General features: G+C 71.8%; 1 protein-coding gene across 3 annotated transcripts in view; it reads left to right on the forward strand.

Moving 5' to 3' along the window:
• Positions 1 to 18,991, forward strand: part of MEGF8 (multiple EGF like domains 8) — a 48,677-nt gene that overhangs the window by 21,175 nt on the left and 8,511 nt on the right. For all 3 annotated transcript variants that reach the window (XM_045001614.1, XM_045001615.1, XM_045001616.1), the window contains 16 exons: positions 164 to 412; positions 968 to 1,164; positions 4,830 to 5,040; positions 7,503 to 7,725; positions 8,200 to 8,332; positions 9,338 to 9,552; positions 10,109 to 10,219; positions 10,544 to 10,662; positions 11,491 to 11,695; positions 12,281 to 12,452; positions 13,373 to 13,536; positions 15,327 to 15,471; positions 15,955 to 16,189; positions 16,860 to 16,992; positions 17,598 to 17,808; positions 18,426 to 18,640. In XM_045001614.1, the coding sequence (XP_044857549.1) occupies positions 164 to 412; positions 968 to 1,164; positions 4,830 to 5,040; positions 7,503 to 7,725; positions 8,200 to 8,332; positions 9,338 to 9,552; positions 10,109 to 10,219; positions 10,544 to 10,662; positions 11,491 to 11,695; positions 12,281 to 12,452; positions 13,373 to 13,536; positions 15,327 to 15,471; positions 15,955 to 16,189; positions 16,860 to 16,992; positions 17,598 to 17,808; positions 18,426 to 18,640 (2,938 nt within the window). The remainder of the gene's footprint in view (positions 1 to 163; positions 413 to 967; positions 1,165 to 4,829; positions 5,041 to 7,502; positions 7,726 to 8,199; positions 8,333 to 9,337; positions 9,553 to 10,108; positions 10,220 to 10,543; positions 10,663 to 11,490; positions 11,696 to 12,280; positions 12,453 to 13,372; positions 13,537 to 15,326; positions 15,472 to 15,954; positions 16,190 to 16,859; positions 16,993 to 17,597; positions 17,809 to 18,425; positions 18,641 to 18,991) is intronic.

Below are 18,991 nucleotides of genomic sequence, written 5' to 3' on the forward strand. Positions count from 1 at the left end.
CGGGGCAGGGACTGGCTGGCTCAGGGGGGCAGGGAATGGGGCAGGGGCCTGTCCCGTCTAGGGGGCACCGGCTCCCACCCGGCCCCGGGACAGGACTAGCTGGCTCAGGGTGGGGGTGTTGCTGCCCCGTCTCTGCCGTGACCCCCCGTCTCTCCCCCCGCAGGTGCCTGCAGGGTGATTTCTCCGGCGTGGGCGGCTTCCCCAACTGCTCGGTGGCGCTGTGGGAGAGCCATGGGCTGCCCCCCGCCCAGCCGGCCGCCTGGTCCTACGGGCAGTGCCCCGACGTGGACGAGTGCCGGCTGGGCCTGGCTCGCTGCCACCCCTTCGCCAGCTGCCGCAACACGCCCCAGGCCTACGAGTGCCACTGCCAGCGCGGCTACGCCGGCGACGGCACCAGCCACTGCAACCAGACGTGAGGCTGGGGGGACTGGGGGGGTTGGGATTCAGGGGGGCTGGGAAGGGGGTGGTGCAGGGCTGGGATTTGGGGGGAGCTGGAATTCGGGGGGGGGTCCGGGAAGGGGGCGATGCAGGGCTGGGGGGGCTGGGATTTGGGGTGGTGCAGGGCTTGGGGGGCTGGGATTCGGGGGTGGTCCGGGAAGGGGGCGGTGCAGGGCTGGGGGGGGCTGGGATTTGGGGCGGTGCAGGGCTGGGGGGGCTGGAATTCGGGGGGGGTCCGGGAAGGGGGCGGTGCAGGGCTGGGGGGGCTGGGATTCAGGGGGGGTCTGGGAAGGGGGCGGTGCAGGGCTGGGGGGAGCTGGGATTCAGGGGGGGGTCTGGGAAGGGGGCGGTGCAGGGCTGGGGGGGCTGGGATTTGGGGCGGTGCAGGGCTGGGGGGGCTGGGATTCGGGGGGGTCCGGGAAGGGGGCGGTGCAGGGCTGGGGGGCTGGGATTCGGGGGGTTGGGGGGCGCTGGCTGCCCCGGCTCCGTCCCCCACCCCCGCCCCCACCCCACCCCGGCGTCTCCCCAGGTGCTACGAGGAGTGCGGGCACGGGTGGTGCAGCGGCCCCCCCGACTACGCGTGCGAGTGCAAGCTGGGCTGGACGTCGGGGCCGGGCGCCGGGGGCAACGGCAGCGCGGGGGGGGCCCGGTGCAGCCTGGACTGCGGCTGCCACTTCCACAGCAGCTGCGAGGCCGGGGGGCCCGGGGTGTGCGATGAGTGCCAGGGTGAGTCCCCCCCGGCCCCCTGCATCCCCCCCATTCCCCCCTGTGCCGCCCCCGGACTCCCCCCTGTCCCCCCCACATCCACCCCATTGCCCCCCTGTGCCTCCCCCGGCCCCCGCACTCCCCCCCGGCCCCCCCATCCACCCCATTCCCCCCTGTGCCGCCCCCGGCCCCCGCACTCCCCCCTGGCCCCCCCGCATCCACCCCATTGCCCCCCTGCGCCTCCCCCGGCCCCCGCACTCCCCCCCGGCCCCCCCATCCCCCCCCGGCCCCCCTGTGCCGCCCCCGGCCCCCGCACTCCCCCCCGGCCCCCCCATCCACCCCATTGCCCCCCTGTGCCTCCCCCGGCCCCCGCACTCCCCCCTGGCCCCCCCCATCCACCCCATTGCCCCCCTGTGCCTCCCCCGGCCCCCGGACTCCCCCCTGTGCCCCCCACATCCACCCCCCCATTCCCCCCTGTGCCTCCCCCGGCCCCCGCACTCTCCCTTGGCCCCCCCGCATCCACCCCATTGCCCCCCTGTGCCTCCCCCCGGACCCCCCGCATCCACCCCATTGCCCCCCTGTGCCTCCCCCCGGCCCCCCCATCCACCCCATTCCCGCCTGTGCCTCCCCCGGCCCCCGCACTCCCCCCGGGCCCCCCCCATCCACCCCGGCCCCCCCATCCACCCCATTCCCCCCTGTGCCTCCCCCGGCCCCCGCACTTCCCCCTGGCCCCCCCGCATACACCCCATTGCCCCCCCTGTGCCTCCCCCTGGCCCCCTGCATCCCCCCGGCCCCCCCAGCCCCCCTTGCCCCCTGTGCCTCCCCCGGCCCCCGCACCTCCCCCCCTGGCCCCCCCGCATCATCCCCAGCCCCCCCTGGGCCACCCCCGGCCCCGGGCCTCCCCCCGGTGCCCCCCTCATCCACCCCATTGCCCCCCTGTGCCTCCCCCGGCCCCTGCACTCCCCCCTGGCCCCCCCGCATCCACCCCCTTTCCCCCCTGTGCCTCCCCCGGCCCCCGCACTCCCCCCTGTGCCCCCCACATACACCCCATTGCCCCCCTGTGCCTCCCCCGGCCCCCGCACTCCCCCCTGTGCCCCCCACATCCACCCCAGTCCCCCTGTGCCTCCCCCGGCCCCCGCACTCCCCCCTGGCCCCCCCGCATCCACCCCATTGCCCCCCTGCGCCTCCCCCGGCCCCCGCACTCCCCCCCGGCCCCCCCCATCCCCCCCATTCCCCCCTGTGCCGCCCCCGGCCCCCGCACTCCCCCCTGGCCCCCCCGCATCCACCCCATTGCCCCCCTGCGCCTCCCCCGGCCCCCTCACTCCCCCCGGGCCCCCCCATCCACCCCATTGCCCCCCTGTGCCTCCCCCGGCCCCCGCACTCCCCCCTGTGCCCCCCACATCCACCCCATTCCCCCCTGTGCCTCCCCCGGCCCCCGCACTCCCCCCCGGCCCCCCCATCCACCCCATTCCCCCCTGCGCCTCCCCCGGCCCCCGCACTCCCCCCTGGCCCCCCCATCCACCCCCTCCCCCCCCGCGCCTCCCCCGGCCCCCGCACTCCCCCCTGTGCCCCCCACATCCACCCCATTCCCCCCTGTGCCTCCCCCGGCCCCCGCACTCCCCCCCGGCCCCCCCATCCACCCCATTCCCCCCTGCGCCTCCCCCGGCCCCCGCACTCCCCCCTGTGCCCCCCACATCCACCCCAGTCCCCCCTGTGCCTACCCCGGCCCCCCGCACACCCCCGCGGCCCCCCCCTCCACCCCCTTCCCCCCCGGTCCTCCCCCGGCCCCCGCACTCCCCCCTGGCCCCCCCCATCCACCCCATTGCCCCCCTGTGCCTCCCCCGGCCCCCGGACTCCACCCTGTGCCCCCCACATCCACCCCATTCCCCCCTGTGCCTCCCCCGGCCCCCGCACTCTCCCTTGGCCCCCCCGCATCCACCCCATTGCCCCCCTGTGCCTCCCCCCGGACCCCCCGCATCCACCCCATTGCCCCCCTGTGCCTCCCCCCGGCCCCCCCATCCACCCCATTCCCCCCTGTGCCTCCCCCGCCCCCCGCCCTCCCCCCTGGCCCCCCCCCCCCCCCCCGGCCCCCCCATCCACCCCATTCCCCCCTGTGCCTCCCCCGGCCCCCGCACTCCCCCCTGGCCCCCCCGCATACACCCCATTGCCCCCCTGTGCCTCCCCCTGGCCCCCTGCATCCCCCCGGCCCCCCCATCCCCCCATTGCCCCCTGTGCCTCCCCAGGCCCCCGCACTCCCCCCTGGCGCCCCCGCATCCACCCCAGTCGCGTGTGTGGCTCCCCCGGCCGCCCGACTCCCCCCTGTGCGCCCCACATCCACCCCCTTGCCCCCCTGTGCCTCCCCCGGGCCCTGCACTCCCCCCTGGCCCCCCCGCATCCACCCCATTGCCCCCCTGTGCCTCCCCCGGCCCCCGCACTCCCCCCTGTGCCCCCCACATCCACCCCATTGCCCCCCTGTGCCTCCCCCGGCCCCCGCACTCCCCCCTGTGCCCCCCACATCCACCCCATTCCCCCTGTGCCTCCCCCGGCCCCCGCACTCCCCCCTGTGCCCCCCTGCATCCACCCCATTGCCCCCCTGTGCCTCCCCCGGCCCCCGGACTCCCCCCTGTGCCCCCCCCATCCACCCCAGTCCCCCCTGTGCCTCCCCCGGCCCCCGCACTCCCCCCTGTGCCCCCCACTTCCACGACAGCAGCTCCTGTGACTCCCGCGGCCCCCAGACTCCCCCCTGTGCCCCCCACATCCACCCCATTCCCCCCTGTGCCTCCCCCGGCCCCTGCACTCCCCCCTGGCCCCCCCGCATCCACCCCATTGCCCCCCTGTGCCTCCCCCTGGCCCCCTGCATCCCCCCGGCCCCCCATCCCCCCCATTGCCCCCTGTGCCTCCCCCGGCCCCCGCACTCCCCCTTGGCCCCCCCGCATCCACCCCATTGCCCCGCTGTGCCGCCCCCCGGCCCCCGGGCATCCTCCCCTTTGCCCCCCTGTGCCCCCCCCCGGCCCCCCCATCCACCCCATTCCCCCCTGTGCCTCCCCCGGCCCCCGCACTCCCCCCTGGCCCCCCCATCCACCCCGGCCCCCCCATCCACCCCATTCCCCCCTGTGCCTCCCCCGGCCCCCGCAATCCCCCCTGGCCCCCCCGCATCCACCCCATTGCCCCCCTGTGCCTCCCCCTGGCCCCCTGCATCCCCCCGGCCCCCCCCATCCCCCCATTGCCCCCTGTGCCTCCCCACCGGCCACCGCTCTCCCCCCCAGCCCCCCCGCATCCACCCCGGCCCCCCTGTGCCTCCCGCGGCCCCCCACATCCCCCAGAGCCCCCCTGTGCCTCCCCCTGGCCCCCGCACTCCCCCACGGCCCCCCTGCAAACCCACCGGCCCCGCATCCCCCCATTGCCCCCCTGTGCCTCCCGTGGCCCCCCTGCATCCCCCCTGGCCCCCCTCATCCCCCCCATAAACCCCCTGCACCTCCCCTGGCCCCCGCACTTCCCTCCAGGGCCCCCTGCAAACCCCATGGCCCCCACATCCGCCCTGTGCCTCCCAGGGCCCCCGAACCTCCCCCCCCCGGAGCCCCCTGCACCCCACATGGCCCCATCCTTCTGCTTGGGCCCTGCACTCCCCCACGCCCCTTCCACATCCCCAACTCTCCTCCCTGCTCACTCTGCCCCCCTCTCCGTAGACTGGACCCACGGCGAGCGCTGCCACCTCTGCCGGCCCGGCAGCTTCGGCGACGCCACGAGCCCGGCTGGGTGCCAGGCGTGTGAGTGCAACGGGCACGGCCTGCCCGAGCGGGGCCACTGCCACGGGGCCACGGGGGCCTGCTACTGCGCGCCCCCTGCCGAGGGACCCCACTGCGAGCGCTGCGCTGCTGGGTTCTACGGGGACCCCAGGTGAGACCCCCAGAGCCCCCCAACTCCCCCAGACACCCCAACTCCCCCCTGCTCCCCTGACACCCCAACCCCCCCGAGGGACCCCACTGCGAGCGCTGCGCCGCTGGGTTCTACGGGGACCCCAGGTGAGACCCCCAGAGGCCCCCAACTCCCCCAGACACCCCAACTCCCCCCTGCTCCCCCGACACCCCAACTCCCCCCGAGGGACCCCACTGCGAGCGCTGCGCCGCCGGGTTCTATGGGGACCCCAGGTGAGACCCCACCCCTGAGATCCCCCAATTCCTCCTGTCCCCCAGAGACACCCTGCCCCACAGAGACCTTGTCACGGAGTTGTCACGGCGTCCCCGGGCGCTGCTCTGGAACTGCTCCCCACCAAGCCAGGCAGGACTCGGGAGCCTCCTCTCCCTCGGAGCAGCCTGTCTGCAGGGCAAGAAGCTCCCACGGCTTCACCTCCTGGGTCTCTCCTGGGAGCATTCAGCCTCCCCTGCCCCTCCGTGCGCTTCCCACAGCGAGTCCGCCCAGGCGGGGTCCTGGGGGGCCACAGGGTCCTGCCCCCCCACTGCGCAGTCAGACGTGACTCTCAGCCAGCCGGTAACACAGAGGTTTATTCGGTGACAGGAACAGGGGCTAACACAGAGCTTGTAGGTCCAGAGAACCGGACCCCTCGGCCAGGTCCATTCTGGGGGGCAGTGAGCCAGACCCCCACGTCTGCCCTCACTCCTCGTCCCCAGCCAGCTCCAGACTGACCCCCTCCAGCCCCTCCTCTGGGCTTGTCCCGGTCCCGGCCAGGAGGCCCCTGATCTCTTTGTTCTCCAGCACCTTCCGCTGGCACCTTGCCGGGGAGGGGCCAGGACAGCAGGAGACCGGGCGTCGGCCATTCTCTGTGCAGACACCATCACACCGGCCCCCTCGGGCTCTGCACCAATCACAGCCCCTGAGCCACCACCTAGATCCCTGAGAACTGCAGAGGGGAAACTGAGGCACCCGCCCAGTGTTCAGGGGAAAGGTTAAGACCATTCCCGCTCCGTCACAGACCCCATCCCACCCCCCACGGGCCGCACTGCTGGGTACAGGGACCCCAGGTGAGACTCCTGCCCCCCAGACACCCCCTGTCACGGGGCCCCGGGCTGGGGGCTCCCAGGGCTCCGGGTGAAGCCAGGCAGGACTCTGGGGCAGCGTCTCCCGCAGGGCACCTGTCACCGGGGCCAGGAGCCTGCTCGGCTTCGGGGCCTCCTGGGTCCGACCTCGGCCCCCTGCTCACCCCGGCCCCCCGCAGCGAGTCCCCCTGGACGGGGCCCCTCCCAAGTCCCAAACCAGGAGACTGACCGGCTTGCAGCTGCCCGGCCTCAGTCACCCACAGCTGCCCCCCTCCAGCCTTTGCCTCTTTTCGGAGGAAACTGGTGACCTGGTCTCTGTTCTCCAACACCTTTGGGGGGGAGGTGGGGGCCCATCAGTGTCAGCCAGGCTGGGGTCTCTGCAGCCCGTGGGCATCGCCCCCGCCCCCAGGGGTCTCCGCAACCATCGCAAACCTCGGTACCTGAGCGACAGACGGGGGTTTTCCCTTGTGATGTTGTGTGTGAGTCTGACGGTTTTGCATGAATATGGCGTGTGCCTCAGTTTCCCTGGGTACCGCCCCAGTGGCTCGGTGGGGGGCGACGGGCGTGTGACTTGCTGGGGGGGCAGTAAGCGATGGCCGGAGCCCTTCGGCCCCTGAGACCAGGAGGGGGATGCGACCAGGTGACGTTTCACCCAGGAAGCGAGACAAAGACGGGAGCGGGGCTGGGGCCAGGCAGCTGTTGGGGGGGGGCCAAGGGCACCGGGCTCTGGGTCCCCCCCAGACGGACTTTGCTGCGGCCCCTGGTCCCTGTGCTCACAAGCTCTGTTCTACGCCGGGTCCCCCACGGCGAATAACCCGTCGGGGTCACTCGCTGGCTGGGAGTCGCTGGGGGGGGCAGGGCCCTTTGGGGGCACGTGAGGCTCCCCAGGGGCCCCGTCCAGGGGGACTCGCTGCGGGGGGCCGGGGTGAGCAGGGGGCCGAGGTCGGACCCAGGAGGCCCCGAAGCCGAGCAGGCTCCTGGCCCCGGTGACAGGTGCCCTGCGGGAGACGCTGCCCCAGAGTCCTGCCTGGCTTCCCCCGGAGCCCTGAGAGCCCCCAGCCCGGGGCCCCGGGACAAGGGGAAACTGAGGCACACACAGTCGTCAGAGAAAACATTAAGAACATTCCCACCTCATCACACCCCGATGGAGGGGCCACACTTCCGGGTAAGATGGGGACCCCAGGTGAGACCCCACCGCTGCCCCCCAGGAGTAGCACTGCCCCTCCCCCGAGAAGGAACCCCCCCCACACTCCTCTGCACTTGCTCATGGGGGGTCCCTGCCCCCACAGACTCACGAGCCCCCTGTGTTGGGGGCAGGACCCTGTGTGGGCCCCACCCCCAGTGCTGACGCTCTCTCCCCCCCAGGAACATGGGCACCTGCTACCGGGCGTGTGAGGGGCGCTCGCTGCTGGCCAACCTCTCGGGTTCGGGGTCCCTGGGCTCCCGGCGGGCAGGGGGGGTGACCAGGGACCTGGCTCACTGCCTGTGGGTGCTGTCGGCCTCGCCCGGCCTGGAGCCCTGCCCGCCTGCCCAGCCCTGCCCCACCATCAGCCTGACCCTGCAGCCTGACCTCAGCACCCCCTGCATGGTGAGTGGGGCGGGCTGGGGGGTGGAGCAGGGTCTGACCATGGGGGGCAGAGTGGGGTCCAGGCTGGGTGCTATGGGGGGGGGTCTGGGGGGGTACCAGGGTCTGGGTCCTGTGGTGGCAGCTGTCATGGGGGGAGCAGAGCCCGGGGGGGAGCAGGGCCCGGGCCTGGTGCGGGGGGGGGGGGAGCAGAGCCCAGGCCAGGTGCTGTGGGGGGGGAGCAGAGCCTGGGCTGCGTGCTGTGTGTGTGTGGGGGGGGAGCAGGGCCCGGGCCTGGTGCGGGGGGGGGGGAGCAGAGCCTGGGCTGCGTGCTGTATGTGTGTGTGGGGGGGGAGCAGGGCCCGGGCCTGGTGCGGGGGGGGGGGAAGCAGAGCCCGGGCTGGGTGCTGTGTGTGTGGGGGGGGAGGCGCAGAGCCTGGACCTGGGGGGGTGGGGGGAGCAGCCAGCCCAGGGGTCCCATTTCCGCCTGCCCCCCAGCACAGCTACGCCTACGCCTTCGACGGGCTGCCGGCCTTCCTGGACAGTGGGGAGATCCAGGCCGACCGGACCCTCATCGGCGCCTTCTGCGGGCAGGGCCGCGCCCAGCCCCTCACCGTGGAGGCCACGTCAGGTGGGTGCTGCCAGCATGGAGGGGGGGGCAGCTCGGGCCCCCCGGGGTCCTGGGCACGGCAGGGGGTTGGGGGGGTCCCGGGGCTGCCCCCCCCAGCGACTCCCAGCCAGCGAGTGACCCCGACGGGTTATTCGCCGTGGGGGACCCAGCGTAGAACAGAGCTTGTGAGCACAGGGACCAGGGGCCGCAGCAAAGTCTGTCTGGGGGAGGACCCAGAGCCCCCCCAGTCCCAAGCCAGGACTGACCAGTTCCCCCAGCCCAGCCCCCCACCCCCTGTAGCCCCCTCGGCCTCTGTCCCTTTCCTGGGCCAGCAGGTCCCCTGGGTTCCCCTCCCGCCCCCCGGCCGGCCCTGCAGGGACAGGCCGGGCACAGCCACAGGTGGGCCTGTGTGGGCCGCGACCCACCCGTTAGCATCCAGCCCCACCCCGCAGCCCCGGCTCTGCGCCAGCCCCACCCCACAGCCCCGGCCCCTGTCAGCTCCCCTGCTCCGTGCACCCCCCCCCCAGCGCTCCTGCACCCACTTCCCGGGGGGCCCCCAATCCGCCAGCAGGAGGGAGGCAGGTGAGCGCTTTGGTGGCCCCAGAGGAGATCCCCAGGGCAGGTCGGGCCGTGGTGTGGGGTGGGGACGGGGGCTGGGAGCCGTGGGCACTGAAATGTCCCCTCCTGGCTACACCACTGGGACAGGCTCCGGCCATCAGGAGCCAGGCTACAGCGTCGGCCGGTCTCTGTGCCCAGGCAGCCAGTCGCAGCCACACCTGCCTCCGGGGGTCGCTGCACCGACCAACCCCCTGATCCCCTGCCTAGGGACTGGAGTAACGCAGGGGAAACTGAGGCACACAGTATTCAGAGAAAATGTTGAGAACTGCATCACAGGGGGGCCACACCGACCCTCCTGCTTCCCAGCTGGGGACAGGGTGGACTGGGGGGGACAGAGACACCCCCCCACCTCCCCTGGCCATGCAGAGGTGGAGGGCACAGACCTTTCTAACCCCCGTCCCCCCCCAGGGCTGCTGGTTCTGTACTACGAGGCGAACTCTAGCGAGGCCTCAGGCTTCAACGCCACCTTTGCGGTGCATCGCTGCCAGCCCGGCTGCCGGCCCACCCAGGAGTGCCGGGGCGGGCGCTGCGTGTGCCGGGGGGGCTACGCCGGGCCCCACTGCCAGCTGCGGGTCTGCCCTGGGAACTGCTCCGCCCACGCCGGCCAGGGCGTCTGCAACATGGTGAGTGAGGGGGCGGGCAGGGGGCTGGCATGGGGGGGGCCTGGGACGGGGGGGACTGAGGGGGGGGCAGGGGGCTGGCATGGGGGGGGGCCTGGGACGGGGGGGACTGATGGGGGGGCAGGGGGCTGGCATGGGGGGGGCCTGGGACGGGGGGACTGAGGGGGGGACAGGTGTCTGGCATGGGGGGGGGTCTGGGACGGGGGGGACTGATGGGACAGGGGGCTGGGATGGGGGGGGCCTGGGACGGGGGGGACTGACGGGGGGACAGGGGGCTGGCTTGGGGGGGGTCTGGGACGGGGGGACTGACGGGGGGTGAAGTGGGCAGGGGGCTGGGATGGGGAGGGGCAGGGCGGCTGTTATGGGGGGCACAGGTCGGGGTTGCACTGGGGAGGGACGGGGGCGCGAAGGGGGAAGGCCGGGGGGCTCTGCTGGGGGTCCATAGTGGCGCCGGAGTCCAGGGCTGGGCGAGGCACGTGGGGGGAGGAGGCGGGGTCAGCGCAGGCCCTAGGGGCCGGGGGGGGCGTACCCGTCTTACCCTTCCCCTCCTGCCCCCCAGAGTCTGGGTCTCTGCATCTGTGGTGAGGGGTTTGGGGGCGCGGATTGTTCGGTGCCGCTGGACCCGGGGAAGATCGTCTGGGAGACGCTGATTGACAGCCAGCTGACGCCCGTGAGTCACCCCTCGGGGCCCCCCCCTCGGGCCCCCCCTCGCCCAAGCGCCCCCCTGCCCAGCGCCATCCCCCCAACCCTGCCAGGCCCCCCCCTCGCCCAAGCACCCCCCACCCGCCCTGCCTGGGCACCCCCTGCCCACCCCACTCTGCCTGGCATGGGCATTGCCCAGCCACCCTTGCCTGCACCATCCCCTTGGCCCCACCCAGGCACCCGATAGCCCTGCCTGGCCTGGGCACCACCCCCTGCCCCACACCCAGCGCTGGCCTCCCAGCCCCCGTCCGCGGCCCCTCGGGCGCTGACCCTGCCTCTGCGTCTGTCCCAGGACACGGCCAGCCGGTTCCTGCACCGCCTGGGCCACACCATGGTGGAGGGGCCGGAGGCCACGCTCTGGATGTTCGGGGGCCTGTCCCTGCGCCAGGGGCTGCTGGGCAACGTCTACAGGTGAGCAGGGAGCCCTTGGGCTCCGCCCCCTTCCTCAGGCTCCGCCTCAGGACCTGCTGGGCTCCGCCCCCTTCCTCAGGCTCCGCCCCCAGACCAGCTGGGCTCCGCCCCCTTCCTCAGGCTCCGCCCCCAGACCTGCTGGGCTCCGCCCCCTTCCTCAGGCTCTGCCCCTAGAACCTGCTGGGCTCCGCCCTTGGGACCTGCTGGGCTCCACCCCCTTCCTCAGGCTCCGCCCCTGGGACCTGCTGGGCTTCACCCCCTTCCTCAGGCTCCGCCCTGGGACCTGCTGGGCTCCACCCCCTTCCTCAGGCTCCGCCCTGGGACCTGCTGGGCTCCACCCCCTTCCTCAGGCTCCGCCCTGGGACCTGCTGGGCTCTGTCCCCTTCCTCAGGCTCCGCCCCTGGGACCTGCTGGGCTCCACCCCCTTCCTCAGGCTCCGCCCTGGGACCTGCTGGGCTCCACCCCCTTCCTCAGGCTCTGCCCCATGTCCTTCTGGGCTCCGCCCTTGGGGTCTGCTGGGCTCCACCCCCTTCCGCAGGCTCCGCCCTGGGACCTGGGCTCCGCCCCTTCCTCAGGCTCTGCCCCAGGACCTGCTGGGCTCCGCCCATTTCCTCAGGCTCTGCCCCTAGAACCTGCTGGGCTCCGCCCCCTTCCTCAGGCTCCGCCCCCAGAACCTGCTGGGCTCTGCCCCCTTCCTCAGGCTCCGCCCCTGGGATCTGCTGGGCTCCGCCCCCTGCCTCAGGCTCCACCCCAGGCTCTGGGGGTGAGGCTGTGGGGCTCTGGCCCCTCCGGCTCCGGGGGACTCTCGCTCTGGGTCTCTCCCCACAGGTACTCCATCCCGGAGCGCCGCTGGACCCAGATGCTGGCAGGGACGGAGGATGGGGGGCCGGGGCCCAGCCCCCGCTACTTCCACGCCGCAGCCTACGTGCCGGCGCGCCAGGCCATGGTGGTGCTGGGGGGGCTGGCGGCCGGCGGCGTCGCCAGCGACTGCTGGGTGCTCAACCTCACCACGCTGCAGTGGAGGCAGGAGCAGGTACCCACAGCCCCCAAGCCCCACAGCGACCCCTGACCTCATGGTGACCCCGTGGTGACCTCTGACCCCAATGTCCCGTCTTGTCCCCGTGACGACCCCCAGTGACCCTGTGCTGACCTCCAACCCTGTGCTGAGCCAGGAGCAACCCCAGCCCGACCCCTGCCCCCACGCTGACCCCAGCCCTGGGCTCCCGCCCGGCACCCTGATCACCACAGCTGGGCTACCGGAGCCCTGTGACCTCTGACCCCGGGTCCCTGACATGTCACTCATCGACCTCGGTGCCCTGTGACCCCTGCTCCCTCCCCCCTCCCCCGCAGGGCCCCCCAGAGGATTCAGGGGGCCTGGGGCTCACCCGGTGGCGGTCGGGGTCTTTGGCGGCGTTTCGGCGGTGGGGGGGCCCTTCAGTCGCTCCGCGTCTTCGGCAGCATTGAAGGGCCCCCCCCCCCCGCCGCCGAAATGCAGCCGAAGACCCAGACCACTGCCAGGCCGGGGCCTGGGGCAAATTGCCCCACTTGCCCCCCACCCCCCGGGCGGCCCTGCTTCCCTGGGGGCCCCCAGCCCGCTCTGAGCTCTGCTCCCCCCCAGGACCCCCTGCTCCCGGCCGTGGCGGGACACACGCTGACCCCCCGGCGCGGCACCTCCCTGCTGCTCATCGGCGGCTACTCCCCGGCCGACGGCTTCAACAAGCAACTGCTGGAGTACGGCGTGGAGAGCGAGCGCTGGCAGGCGGGGCCGGCAGCCGGGACCCCCCCCACAGGTACAACCCCCCCCAGTACAAACCCCTGGCGTGGAGAGCGAGCGCTGGCAGGCGGGGCCGGGAGCCGGGACCCCCCCCACCGGTTCAACCCCCCCCCGGTACAAACCCCGGGCGTGGAGAGCGAGCGCTGGCAGGCGGGGCCGGCGGCCGGGACCCCCCCCACAGGTACAACCCCCCCCCGGTACAAACCCCCCACCCCCTGGTATTTAGAGCGAGCGCTGGCAGGCAGGGCCGGCGGCTGGGGCCTTCCCCACAGGTACAAACACCCCCCCCCCAGGTACAAACCCCCCAGGTATCCCCTGGCGTGGAGAGCGAGTGCTGGCAGGCGGGGCCAGCGGCCGGGACCCCCCCCACAGGTACAACCCCCCCGGTACAAACCCCCCACCCCCCCTGGCATGGAGAGCGAGCGCTGGCAGGCAGGGCCGGCGGCCGGGACCCCCCCCCACAGGTACACCCCCCCCGGTACAAACCCCCCACCCCCTGGTATTTAGAGCGAGCGCTGGCAGGCGGGGCCGGCGGCTGGGGCCTTCCCCACAGGTACAAACACCCCCCCCCCAGGTACAAACCCCCCAGGTATCCCCTGGCGTGGAGAGCGAGTGCTGGCAGGTGGGGCCAGTGGCTGGGAAACCCCCCCCCCACACACACACACACAGGTACAACCCCCCCCACTCCCCAGCATGGAGAGCGAGTGCTGGTAGGTGTGGCAGGTTTCTGGGACCCCCCCACTACTCCCCCACAGGTACCCCCTGGCGTGGAGAGGGAGCGCTGGCGGCAGCCGGGACCCCAGTGTGGGACACAGCAGGGTGCAGGGGGGTTCAGCTGCTGCCCCACCTGCTGCCCCCAGGTCTGTTGTTTGGGGCCTGACCCCCCTGTTGCCCCCAGGGCTGTTGTTTGGGGCCTAACCCCCCTGTTGCCCCCAGGGCTGTATGGGCACTCGGCCGTGTACCACGAGGGCACAGACGCCGTGTACGTTTTTGGGGGGCAGCGTTTCCACGTGGAGACGGTGTCGGCCTCCCCCGAACTCTACAGCCTGCACTGCCCCAGCCGGACCTGGAGCCTGCTGGCTCCCGCCCAGGGCCCCAAGGTGGGGGCAGGGGGGGCAGGGGGGCAGCAGGGACATGGGGGTGAGGGGTAAAGTTGTGGGGGATGTGGTTTGGGGGTGCAGCAGGGTGGGGGGGTTTGGGGTGCAGTGCAGTTGTGGGGATTTTGTGGGTACAGGGGTTGTGGCCTACAGCGGGGATGTGGGGGTGGAGGTGGGGGCGAGGTTGGGATGCAGCGGGGTTATGGGGCTAGGGGAATTCAGGTATCAGAGGGGCCGTGTTAGTCTGGGTCTGTAAGAGCAGCAAAGAGTCCTGGGGCACCTTATAGACTAACAGGGGAATTCTAGGCCTGGCAGGGACCTCGAGAGGTCACCGAGTCCAGTCCCCTGCCCTCCTGGCAGGACCAAATACTGTCTAGACCATCCCGGCTAGACATTTATCGAACCTCCTCCTAAATATCCCCAGAGACGGAGATTCCACAACCTCCCCAGGCCATTTATTCCAGTGTTTAACCACCCTGACAGTGAGGGACTTTTCCTAACGTCCAACCTGAACCTCCCTGGCTGCAGTTTAAGCCCATTGCTGCTTGTCCTGTCCGTAGAGGGGAAGGTGACCAAGCTTTCTACCTCCTCCTCCTGACACCCTTTGAGATACCTGAAAACTGCCATCGTGTCCCCTCTCCGTCGTCTCTTTTCCAAACTGAACAAACCCAGTTCTCTCAGCCTCCTTCCTAGGTCATGTTCTCTAGACCTTTCATCATTCTTGGTGCTCTTCTCTGGACCCTCTCCAATTTCTCCACATCCTTCTTGAAATGCGGTGCCCAGAGCTGGACACAATACTCCAGTTGAGGCCTGACCAGCGCAGAGTAGAGCGGAAGAATGACTTCTCGTGTCTTGCTCACAACACACCTGTTAATGCATCCCAGAATCACGTTTGCTTTTCTTGCAACAGCATCACACTGTTGACTCATAATTAGCTTGTGGTCCACTATAACCCCGAGATCCCTTTCTGCCGTACTCCTCCCTAGACAGTCTCTTCCCATTCTGCATGTGTGAAACTGATTGTTCCTTCCGAAGTGCAGCACTTTGCATTTGTCTTTGTTCAACTGCATCCTGTTTACCTCAGACCATTTCTCCAATTTGTCCAGATCATTTTGAATTTTGACCCTGTTCTCCAAAGCAGTTGCAACCCCTCCCAGTTTGGTATCATCTGCAAACTTAATAAGCGTCTTTCTATGCCAACATCTACGTCGTTGATGAAGATATTGAACAGAGCCGGTCCCAAAACAGACCCCTGCGGAACCCCACGTGTTCTACCTTTCCAGCAGGATTGGGAGCCATTAATAACGACTCTCTGAGTACGGTTCTCCAGCCAGTTATGCACCCACCTTAGAGTAGCCCCATCTAAATTGTATTTGCCTAATTTATTGATAAGAATATCATACAAAACAGCATCAAATGCCTTACTAAAGTCTAGGTATCCCAGCCACCACTTCTCCCTTGTCCACAAGACTCGTTATCCTATCAAAGAAGGGGGTTTTGGGGCACAGCGGGGATGTGAGGGTGGGGTTTTGGGGTGCAGTGGGGTTATGGGGCTGGGGAATGGGGTTTTGAGGTGCAGTGGGGTTATGGGGCTAAGGGGATGGGGTTTTAGGGTGCAGCAGGGATGTGGGGGTGGGGGCAGGGTTTTTTGGGTGCAGTGGGGTTATGAGGTTAGGGGGTGGGGTTTTGGGGTACACTGGGGTTATGGGGCTAGGGGCTGGGGTTTGGGGGCACAGCGGGGATGTGGGGGGAGGGCTGACCCCAGCTCTCTCTGACCCCGCGTGGTCCCCCAGCCGCTGTCTCACTTCTTCCACGCGGCGGCCGTGCTGCGGGACACCATGGTGGTGGTCGGGGGCCGCACGGAGACCCAGGACTTCACCAGCCACCTGCTGCTTTACCAGCTCAACTGCAACACCTGGATCCTGCCCAACCAGACGGGTAACGGGGGGGGGGCGAGGGAGACACCCCCCAGCCACACACAGGGGGGAGGGGACCCCCAGCCACACAGGAAATGGGGGGGTGAGATTTCCCCCTGCTCTGAGTCCCCCACCACTGCCCCCCCCACCCCCGTTACCCAGGATCCTTCACTGACCTGCGGCCCTTTGCTCCCCCCCGGCCGGTGGGGGGGGGTCACCCAGGGTCTCTCCCCCAGACCCGGCAGTGGGGGGGTTACCCAGGGTCTGTCCCCCCAGGCCCGGCGGTGGGGGGGTTACCCGGGGTTACCCAGGGTCTGTCCCCCCAGGCCCGGCAGTGGGGGGGGTCACCTGGGGTTACCCAGGGTCTGTCCCCCCAGGCCTGGCGGGGGGGGTTACGCGGGGTCTGTCCCCCCAGGCCTGGGGGGGGGGGGGGTTACCCAGGGTCTGTCCCCAGGCCCGGCAGTGGGGGGGGGTCACCCGGTGTTACCCAGGGTCTCTCCCCCAGGCCCGGCGGTGGTGGACGTGCCCATGAACGAGTCGGTGGCCCACGCGGTGGCCGCGGTCGGGGGCCGGATCTACGTCTCCGGGGGGTTCAGCGGGGTGGCGCTGGGGCGCATGGCCGTGCTGACGGTGCCCTCTGACCCCTGCCTCGTCTTCCCCGGCCCCGACGCCTGCAACCGCTCGAGCGCCAGCTGCACCTGGTGCCGCGGCAGCTGCCTGTCCGCCGACGCCGCCGAGAGGTGGGGCTGAGAGGGGGCGTGGCCACTGATGGGAAGGGGCGTGGCTACAGGGGAATAGGCCACGGCTATTGGTGGATGGAGGAGGGCCGGGGGAAAGAGATGGGAGGAAGCTATTGGTGGGGTGAGGGAAAGGGGCGTGGCCCTACCAGAAGGGGCGTGGCCATGGGTGGGGGAAGTGGGGTGAGGTGTGGGGGGGTCTGTGTCCTGTCACCAGGCCCCAGCTTTGGAGAGGGGCAGCCCGTGGGCTCCAGGATGTCCCCCCCCCCCCCCCGGGGTCCCTGCCGGAGTCCGGCCCAGCAGACCCTGGGCGCGAGCCCCTGGGGCGGTTCCAATGACCCCTCCCCTGTGCAGACCCAGGCCCTGGTTCCAGCCGCACCCTAACCCCAGGGAGACCCCCGGCCCCCTCCCCCGCCCCCTTGTGACTCCCCCTCCCCCGGCCGGTCTCTGCCCTGAGAGCAGACCGTCCTCCCCACCCCGTGCCAGGGAAACTGAGGCACGCACAGGGCTCCCTGCTTCGTCACAGGAGGTGGGCGGGCAGGGAGAGCTGTGGGCCCTGGTTCCCAGAGTCGCCGGGGGCAGGACCAGGCCGTGGCTATGGGCAGCTGGGGGGGCATTGGGCAGCGGTGGGGGCCGGGCTGCGGCCCCCCCGTTTCACTGGTCTCTCCCACAGGCTGGGCTGCCCGGCCGGGGCGGCCGCCTGCTTCCCCACACCGCGGTCGGCAGACGAGTGCCGACGCCTGAGGACCTGCAGCGAGTGTCTGGCCCGGCACCCCCGTGCCATGAGCCACGGGTCGGGCACCACGGTGAGTGTGTGTCCGGCTGCTCCCCCGTCCGCTCCCGGGGGGAGCTGGGGGGCACAGAGGGGAGCCAGGTGGGGCACTGGCTGGAGAGGGCGCTGGCCAGAGGTGCGATGGGGCTGGGGCGCTGGCTGGGGTGTGTGGAGGGCAGTGGGGCGGGGGGCGCTGGCTGGAGAGGACTGGGGTGCTGCCTGTGGGGTGCGGAGGGCAGTGGGGCGGGGGGCGATGGTGGGGGGGTGCGGAGGGCAGTGGGGCGGGGGGCGCTGGCTGGAGAGGACTTGGGGTGCTGGCTGTGGGGTGCGGAGGGCAGTGGGGCGGGGGCGCAAGTTGTGGGGTGCGCAGGGCAGTGGGGCGGGGGTGTTGGCTGTGGGGTGCGGCGTGCAGTGGGTGGGGGGGCGATGGTGGTGTGGTGCGGATTGCGGGGGGTGGGGGGAGCTGGCTGTGGGGTGCGGAGGGCAGTGGGGCGGGGGGTGCTGGCTGGAGGGGGCAGGGGCACTGACTGTGGGGTGCGGATTGCAGTGGGGGGTGCTGCCTGTGGGGTGCGGAGGGCAGTGGGGCGGGGGGCGCTGGCTGGAGAGGCGCCCCCAGCCAGCCCTGACCCCCACCCCCAGGCGCCCCCGCAGTGCAAGTGGTGCACCAACTGCCCCGAGGGCGCCTGCATCGGCAGCGCTGGGAGCTGCACGTCGGAGAACGACTGTCGCATCAACCAGCGTGAGATCTTCGTGGCCAGCAACTGCTCGGAGATCTCGTGCGAGGCGGCCGACTGCCCGGCCTGCACCGCCTCGGGCAAGTGCATGTGGACGCGCCAGTTCAAACGCACCGGTACGGGGACGGGGGGCAGGGAGCCGGGGAGCTGCAGGGGCCATGGGGGACGGGGTAGTGGGGCAGGTCTGCGGCCCAGGGCAGGGGGTACCTGGGGCAGGGGGCACCAGGGTGGATCTGGGGCTGTGGGGGACAGGGAGGTGTGGGGGCTGCAGGGGACCAGGGGGGGTAGTGGGACAGATCTGTGGCCTGGGGCAGGTGGCACCTGGGGGAGGGGGCGGCAGGATGGATCAGGGGCAGGGTGAGGGCAGCGGGGGGCAGTGAGTACCTGGGGGAGGGGGCGGCAGGATGGATCAGGGGCAGGGTGAGGGCAGCGGGGGGCACTGGGTACCTGGGGGAGGGGGCGGCAGGATGGATCAGGGGCAGGGTGAGGGCAGCGGGGGGCACTGGGTACCTGGGGGAGGGGGCGGCAGGATGGATCAGGGGCAGGGTGAGGGCAGCGGGGGGCACTGGGTACCTGGGGGAGGGGGCGGCAGGATGGATCGGGGCAGGGTGAGGGCAGCGGGGGGCAGTGAGTACCTGGGGGAGGGGGCGGAGGGGACCTAGGCGGATCTGGGGCTGGGCAAGGGATATGGGTGGGGGTCTCCCAGGGATCTCACCCCCCCCCCCGCCCCCAGGCGAGACGCGGCGCATCCTGAGCGTGCAGCCCACCTACGACTGGACGTGCTTCAGCCACTCGCTGCTCAACGTCTCCCCGATGCCCGTGGAGTCCTCGCCCCCCCTGGCCTGCCCCACACCCTGCCACAACCACAGCTTCTGCCACGCCTGCCTCGGCTCCAAGGGGGCCGACGGGGGCTGGCAACACTGCGTCTGGAGCGTCAGCCTGCGCCAGGTCTGCCGGGGCCATGGGGCGGGGCCATGGGGCGGGGCCTGGGGGGCTGGGGGGAGGGGGAATTGGGGGGGGCCGTGCTGACCATAAAGAGACGGAGGCTGGAGGGGCCATGCCAGCCAAGGGGAGGGGGATCCCCAGGTGGGGGCTGTGTTGGCTGTGGGGATCCTGGGGAGGGGGGATTTTTGGGGGGCTGCGCCGGCCGTGGGGAGGGGGAATCCCAGTGAAGGGAGATGGGGGGGCACGTCGAGGGGGGATCCTGGGGAGGCTAGGGGAAACATGGGGACGTGGGATCCCGGGGAGGGGGGATTTCGGGGGGGGTGTCAGGGGAATCTCGGGGGCGGTGCCTTGGGG

The sequence above is a fragment of the Mauremys mutica genome, unplaced genomic scaffold (assembly GCF_020497125.1).
Source record: "Mauremys mutica isolate MM-2020 ecotype Southern unplaced genomic scaffold, ASM2049712v1 Super-Scaffold_339, whole genome shotgun sequence".
In the NCBI taxonomy this organism is placed as follows: Eukaryota; Metazoa; Chordata; order Testudines; family Geoemydidae; genus Mauremys; species Mauremys mutica.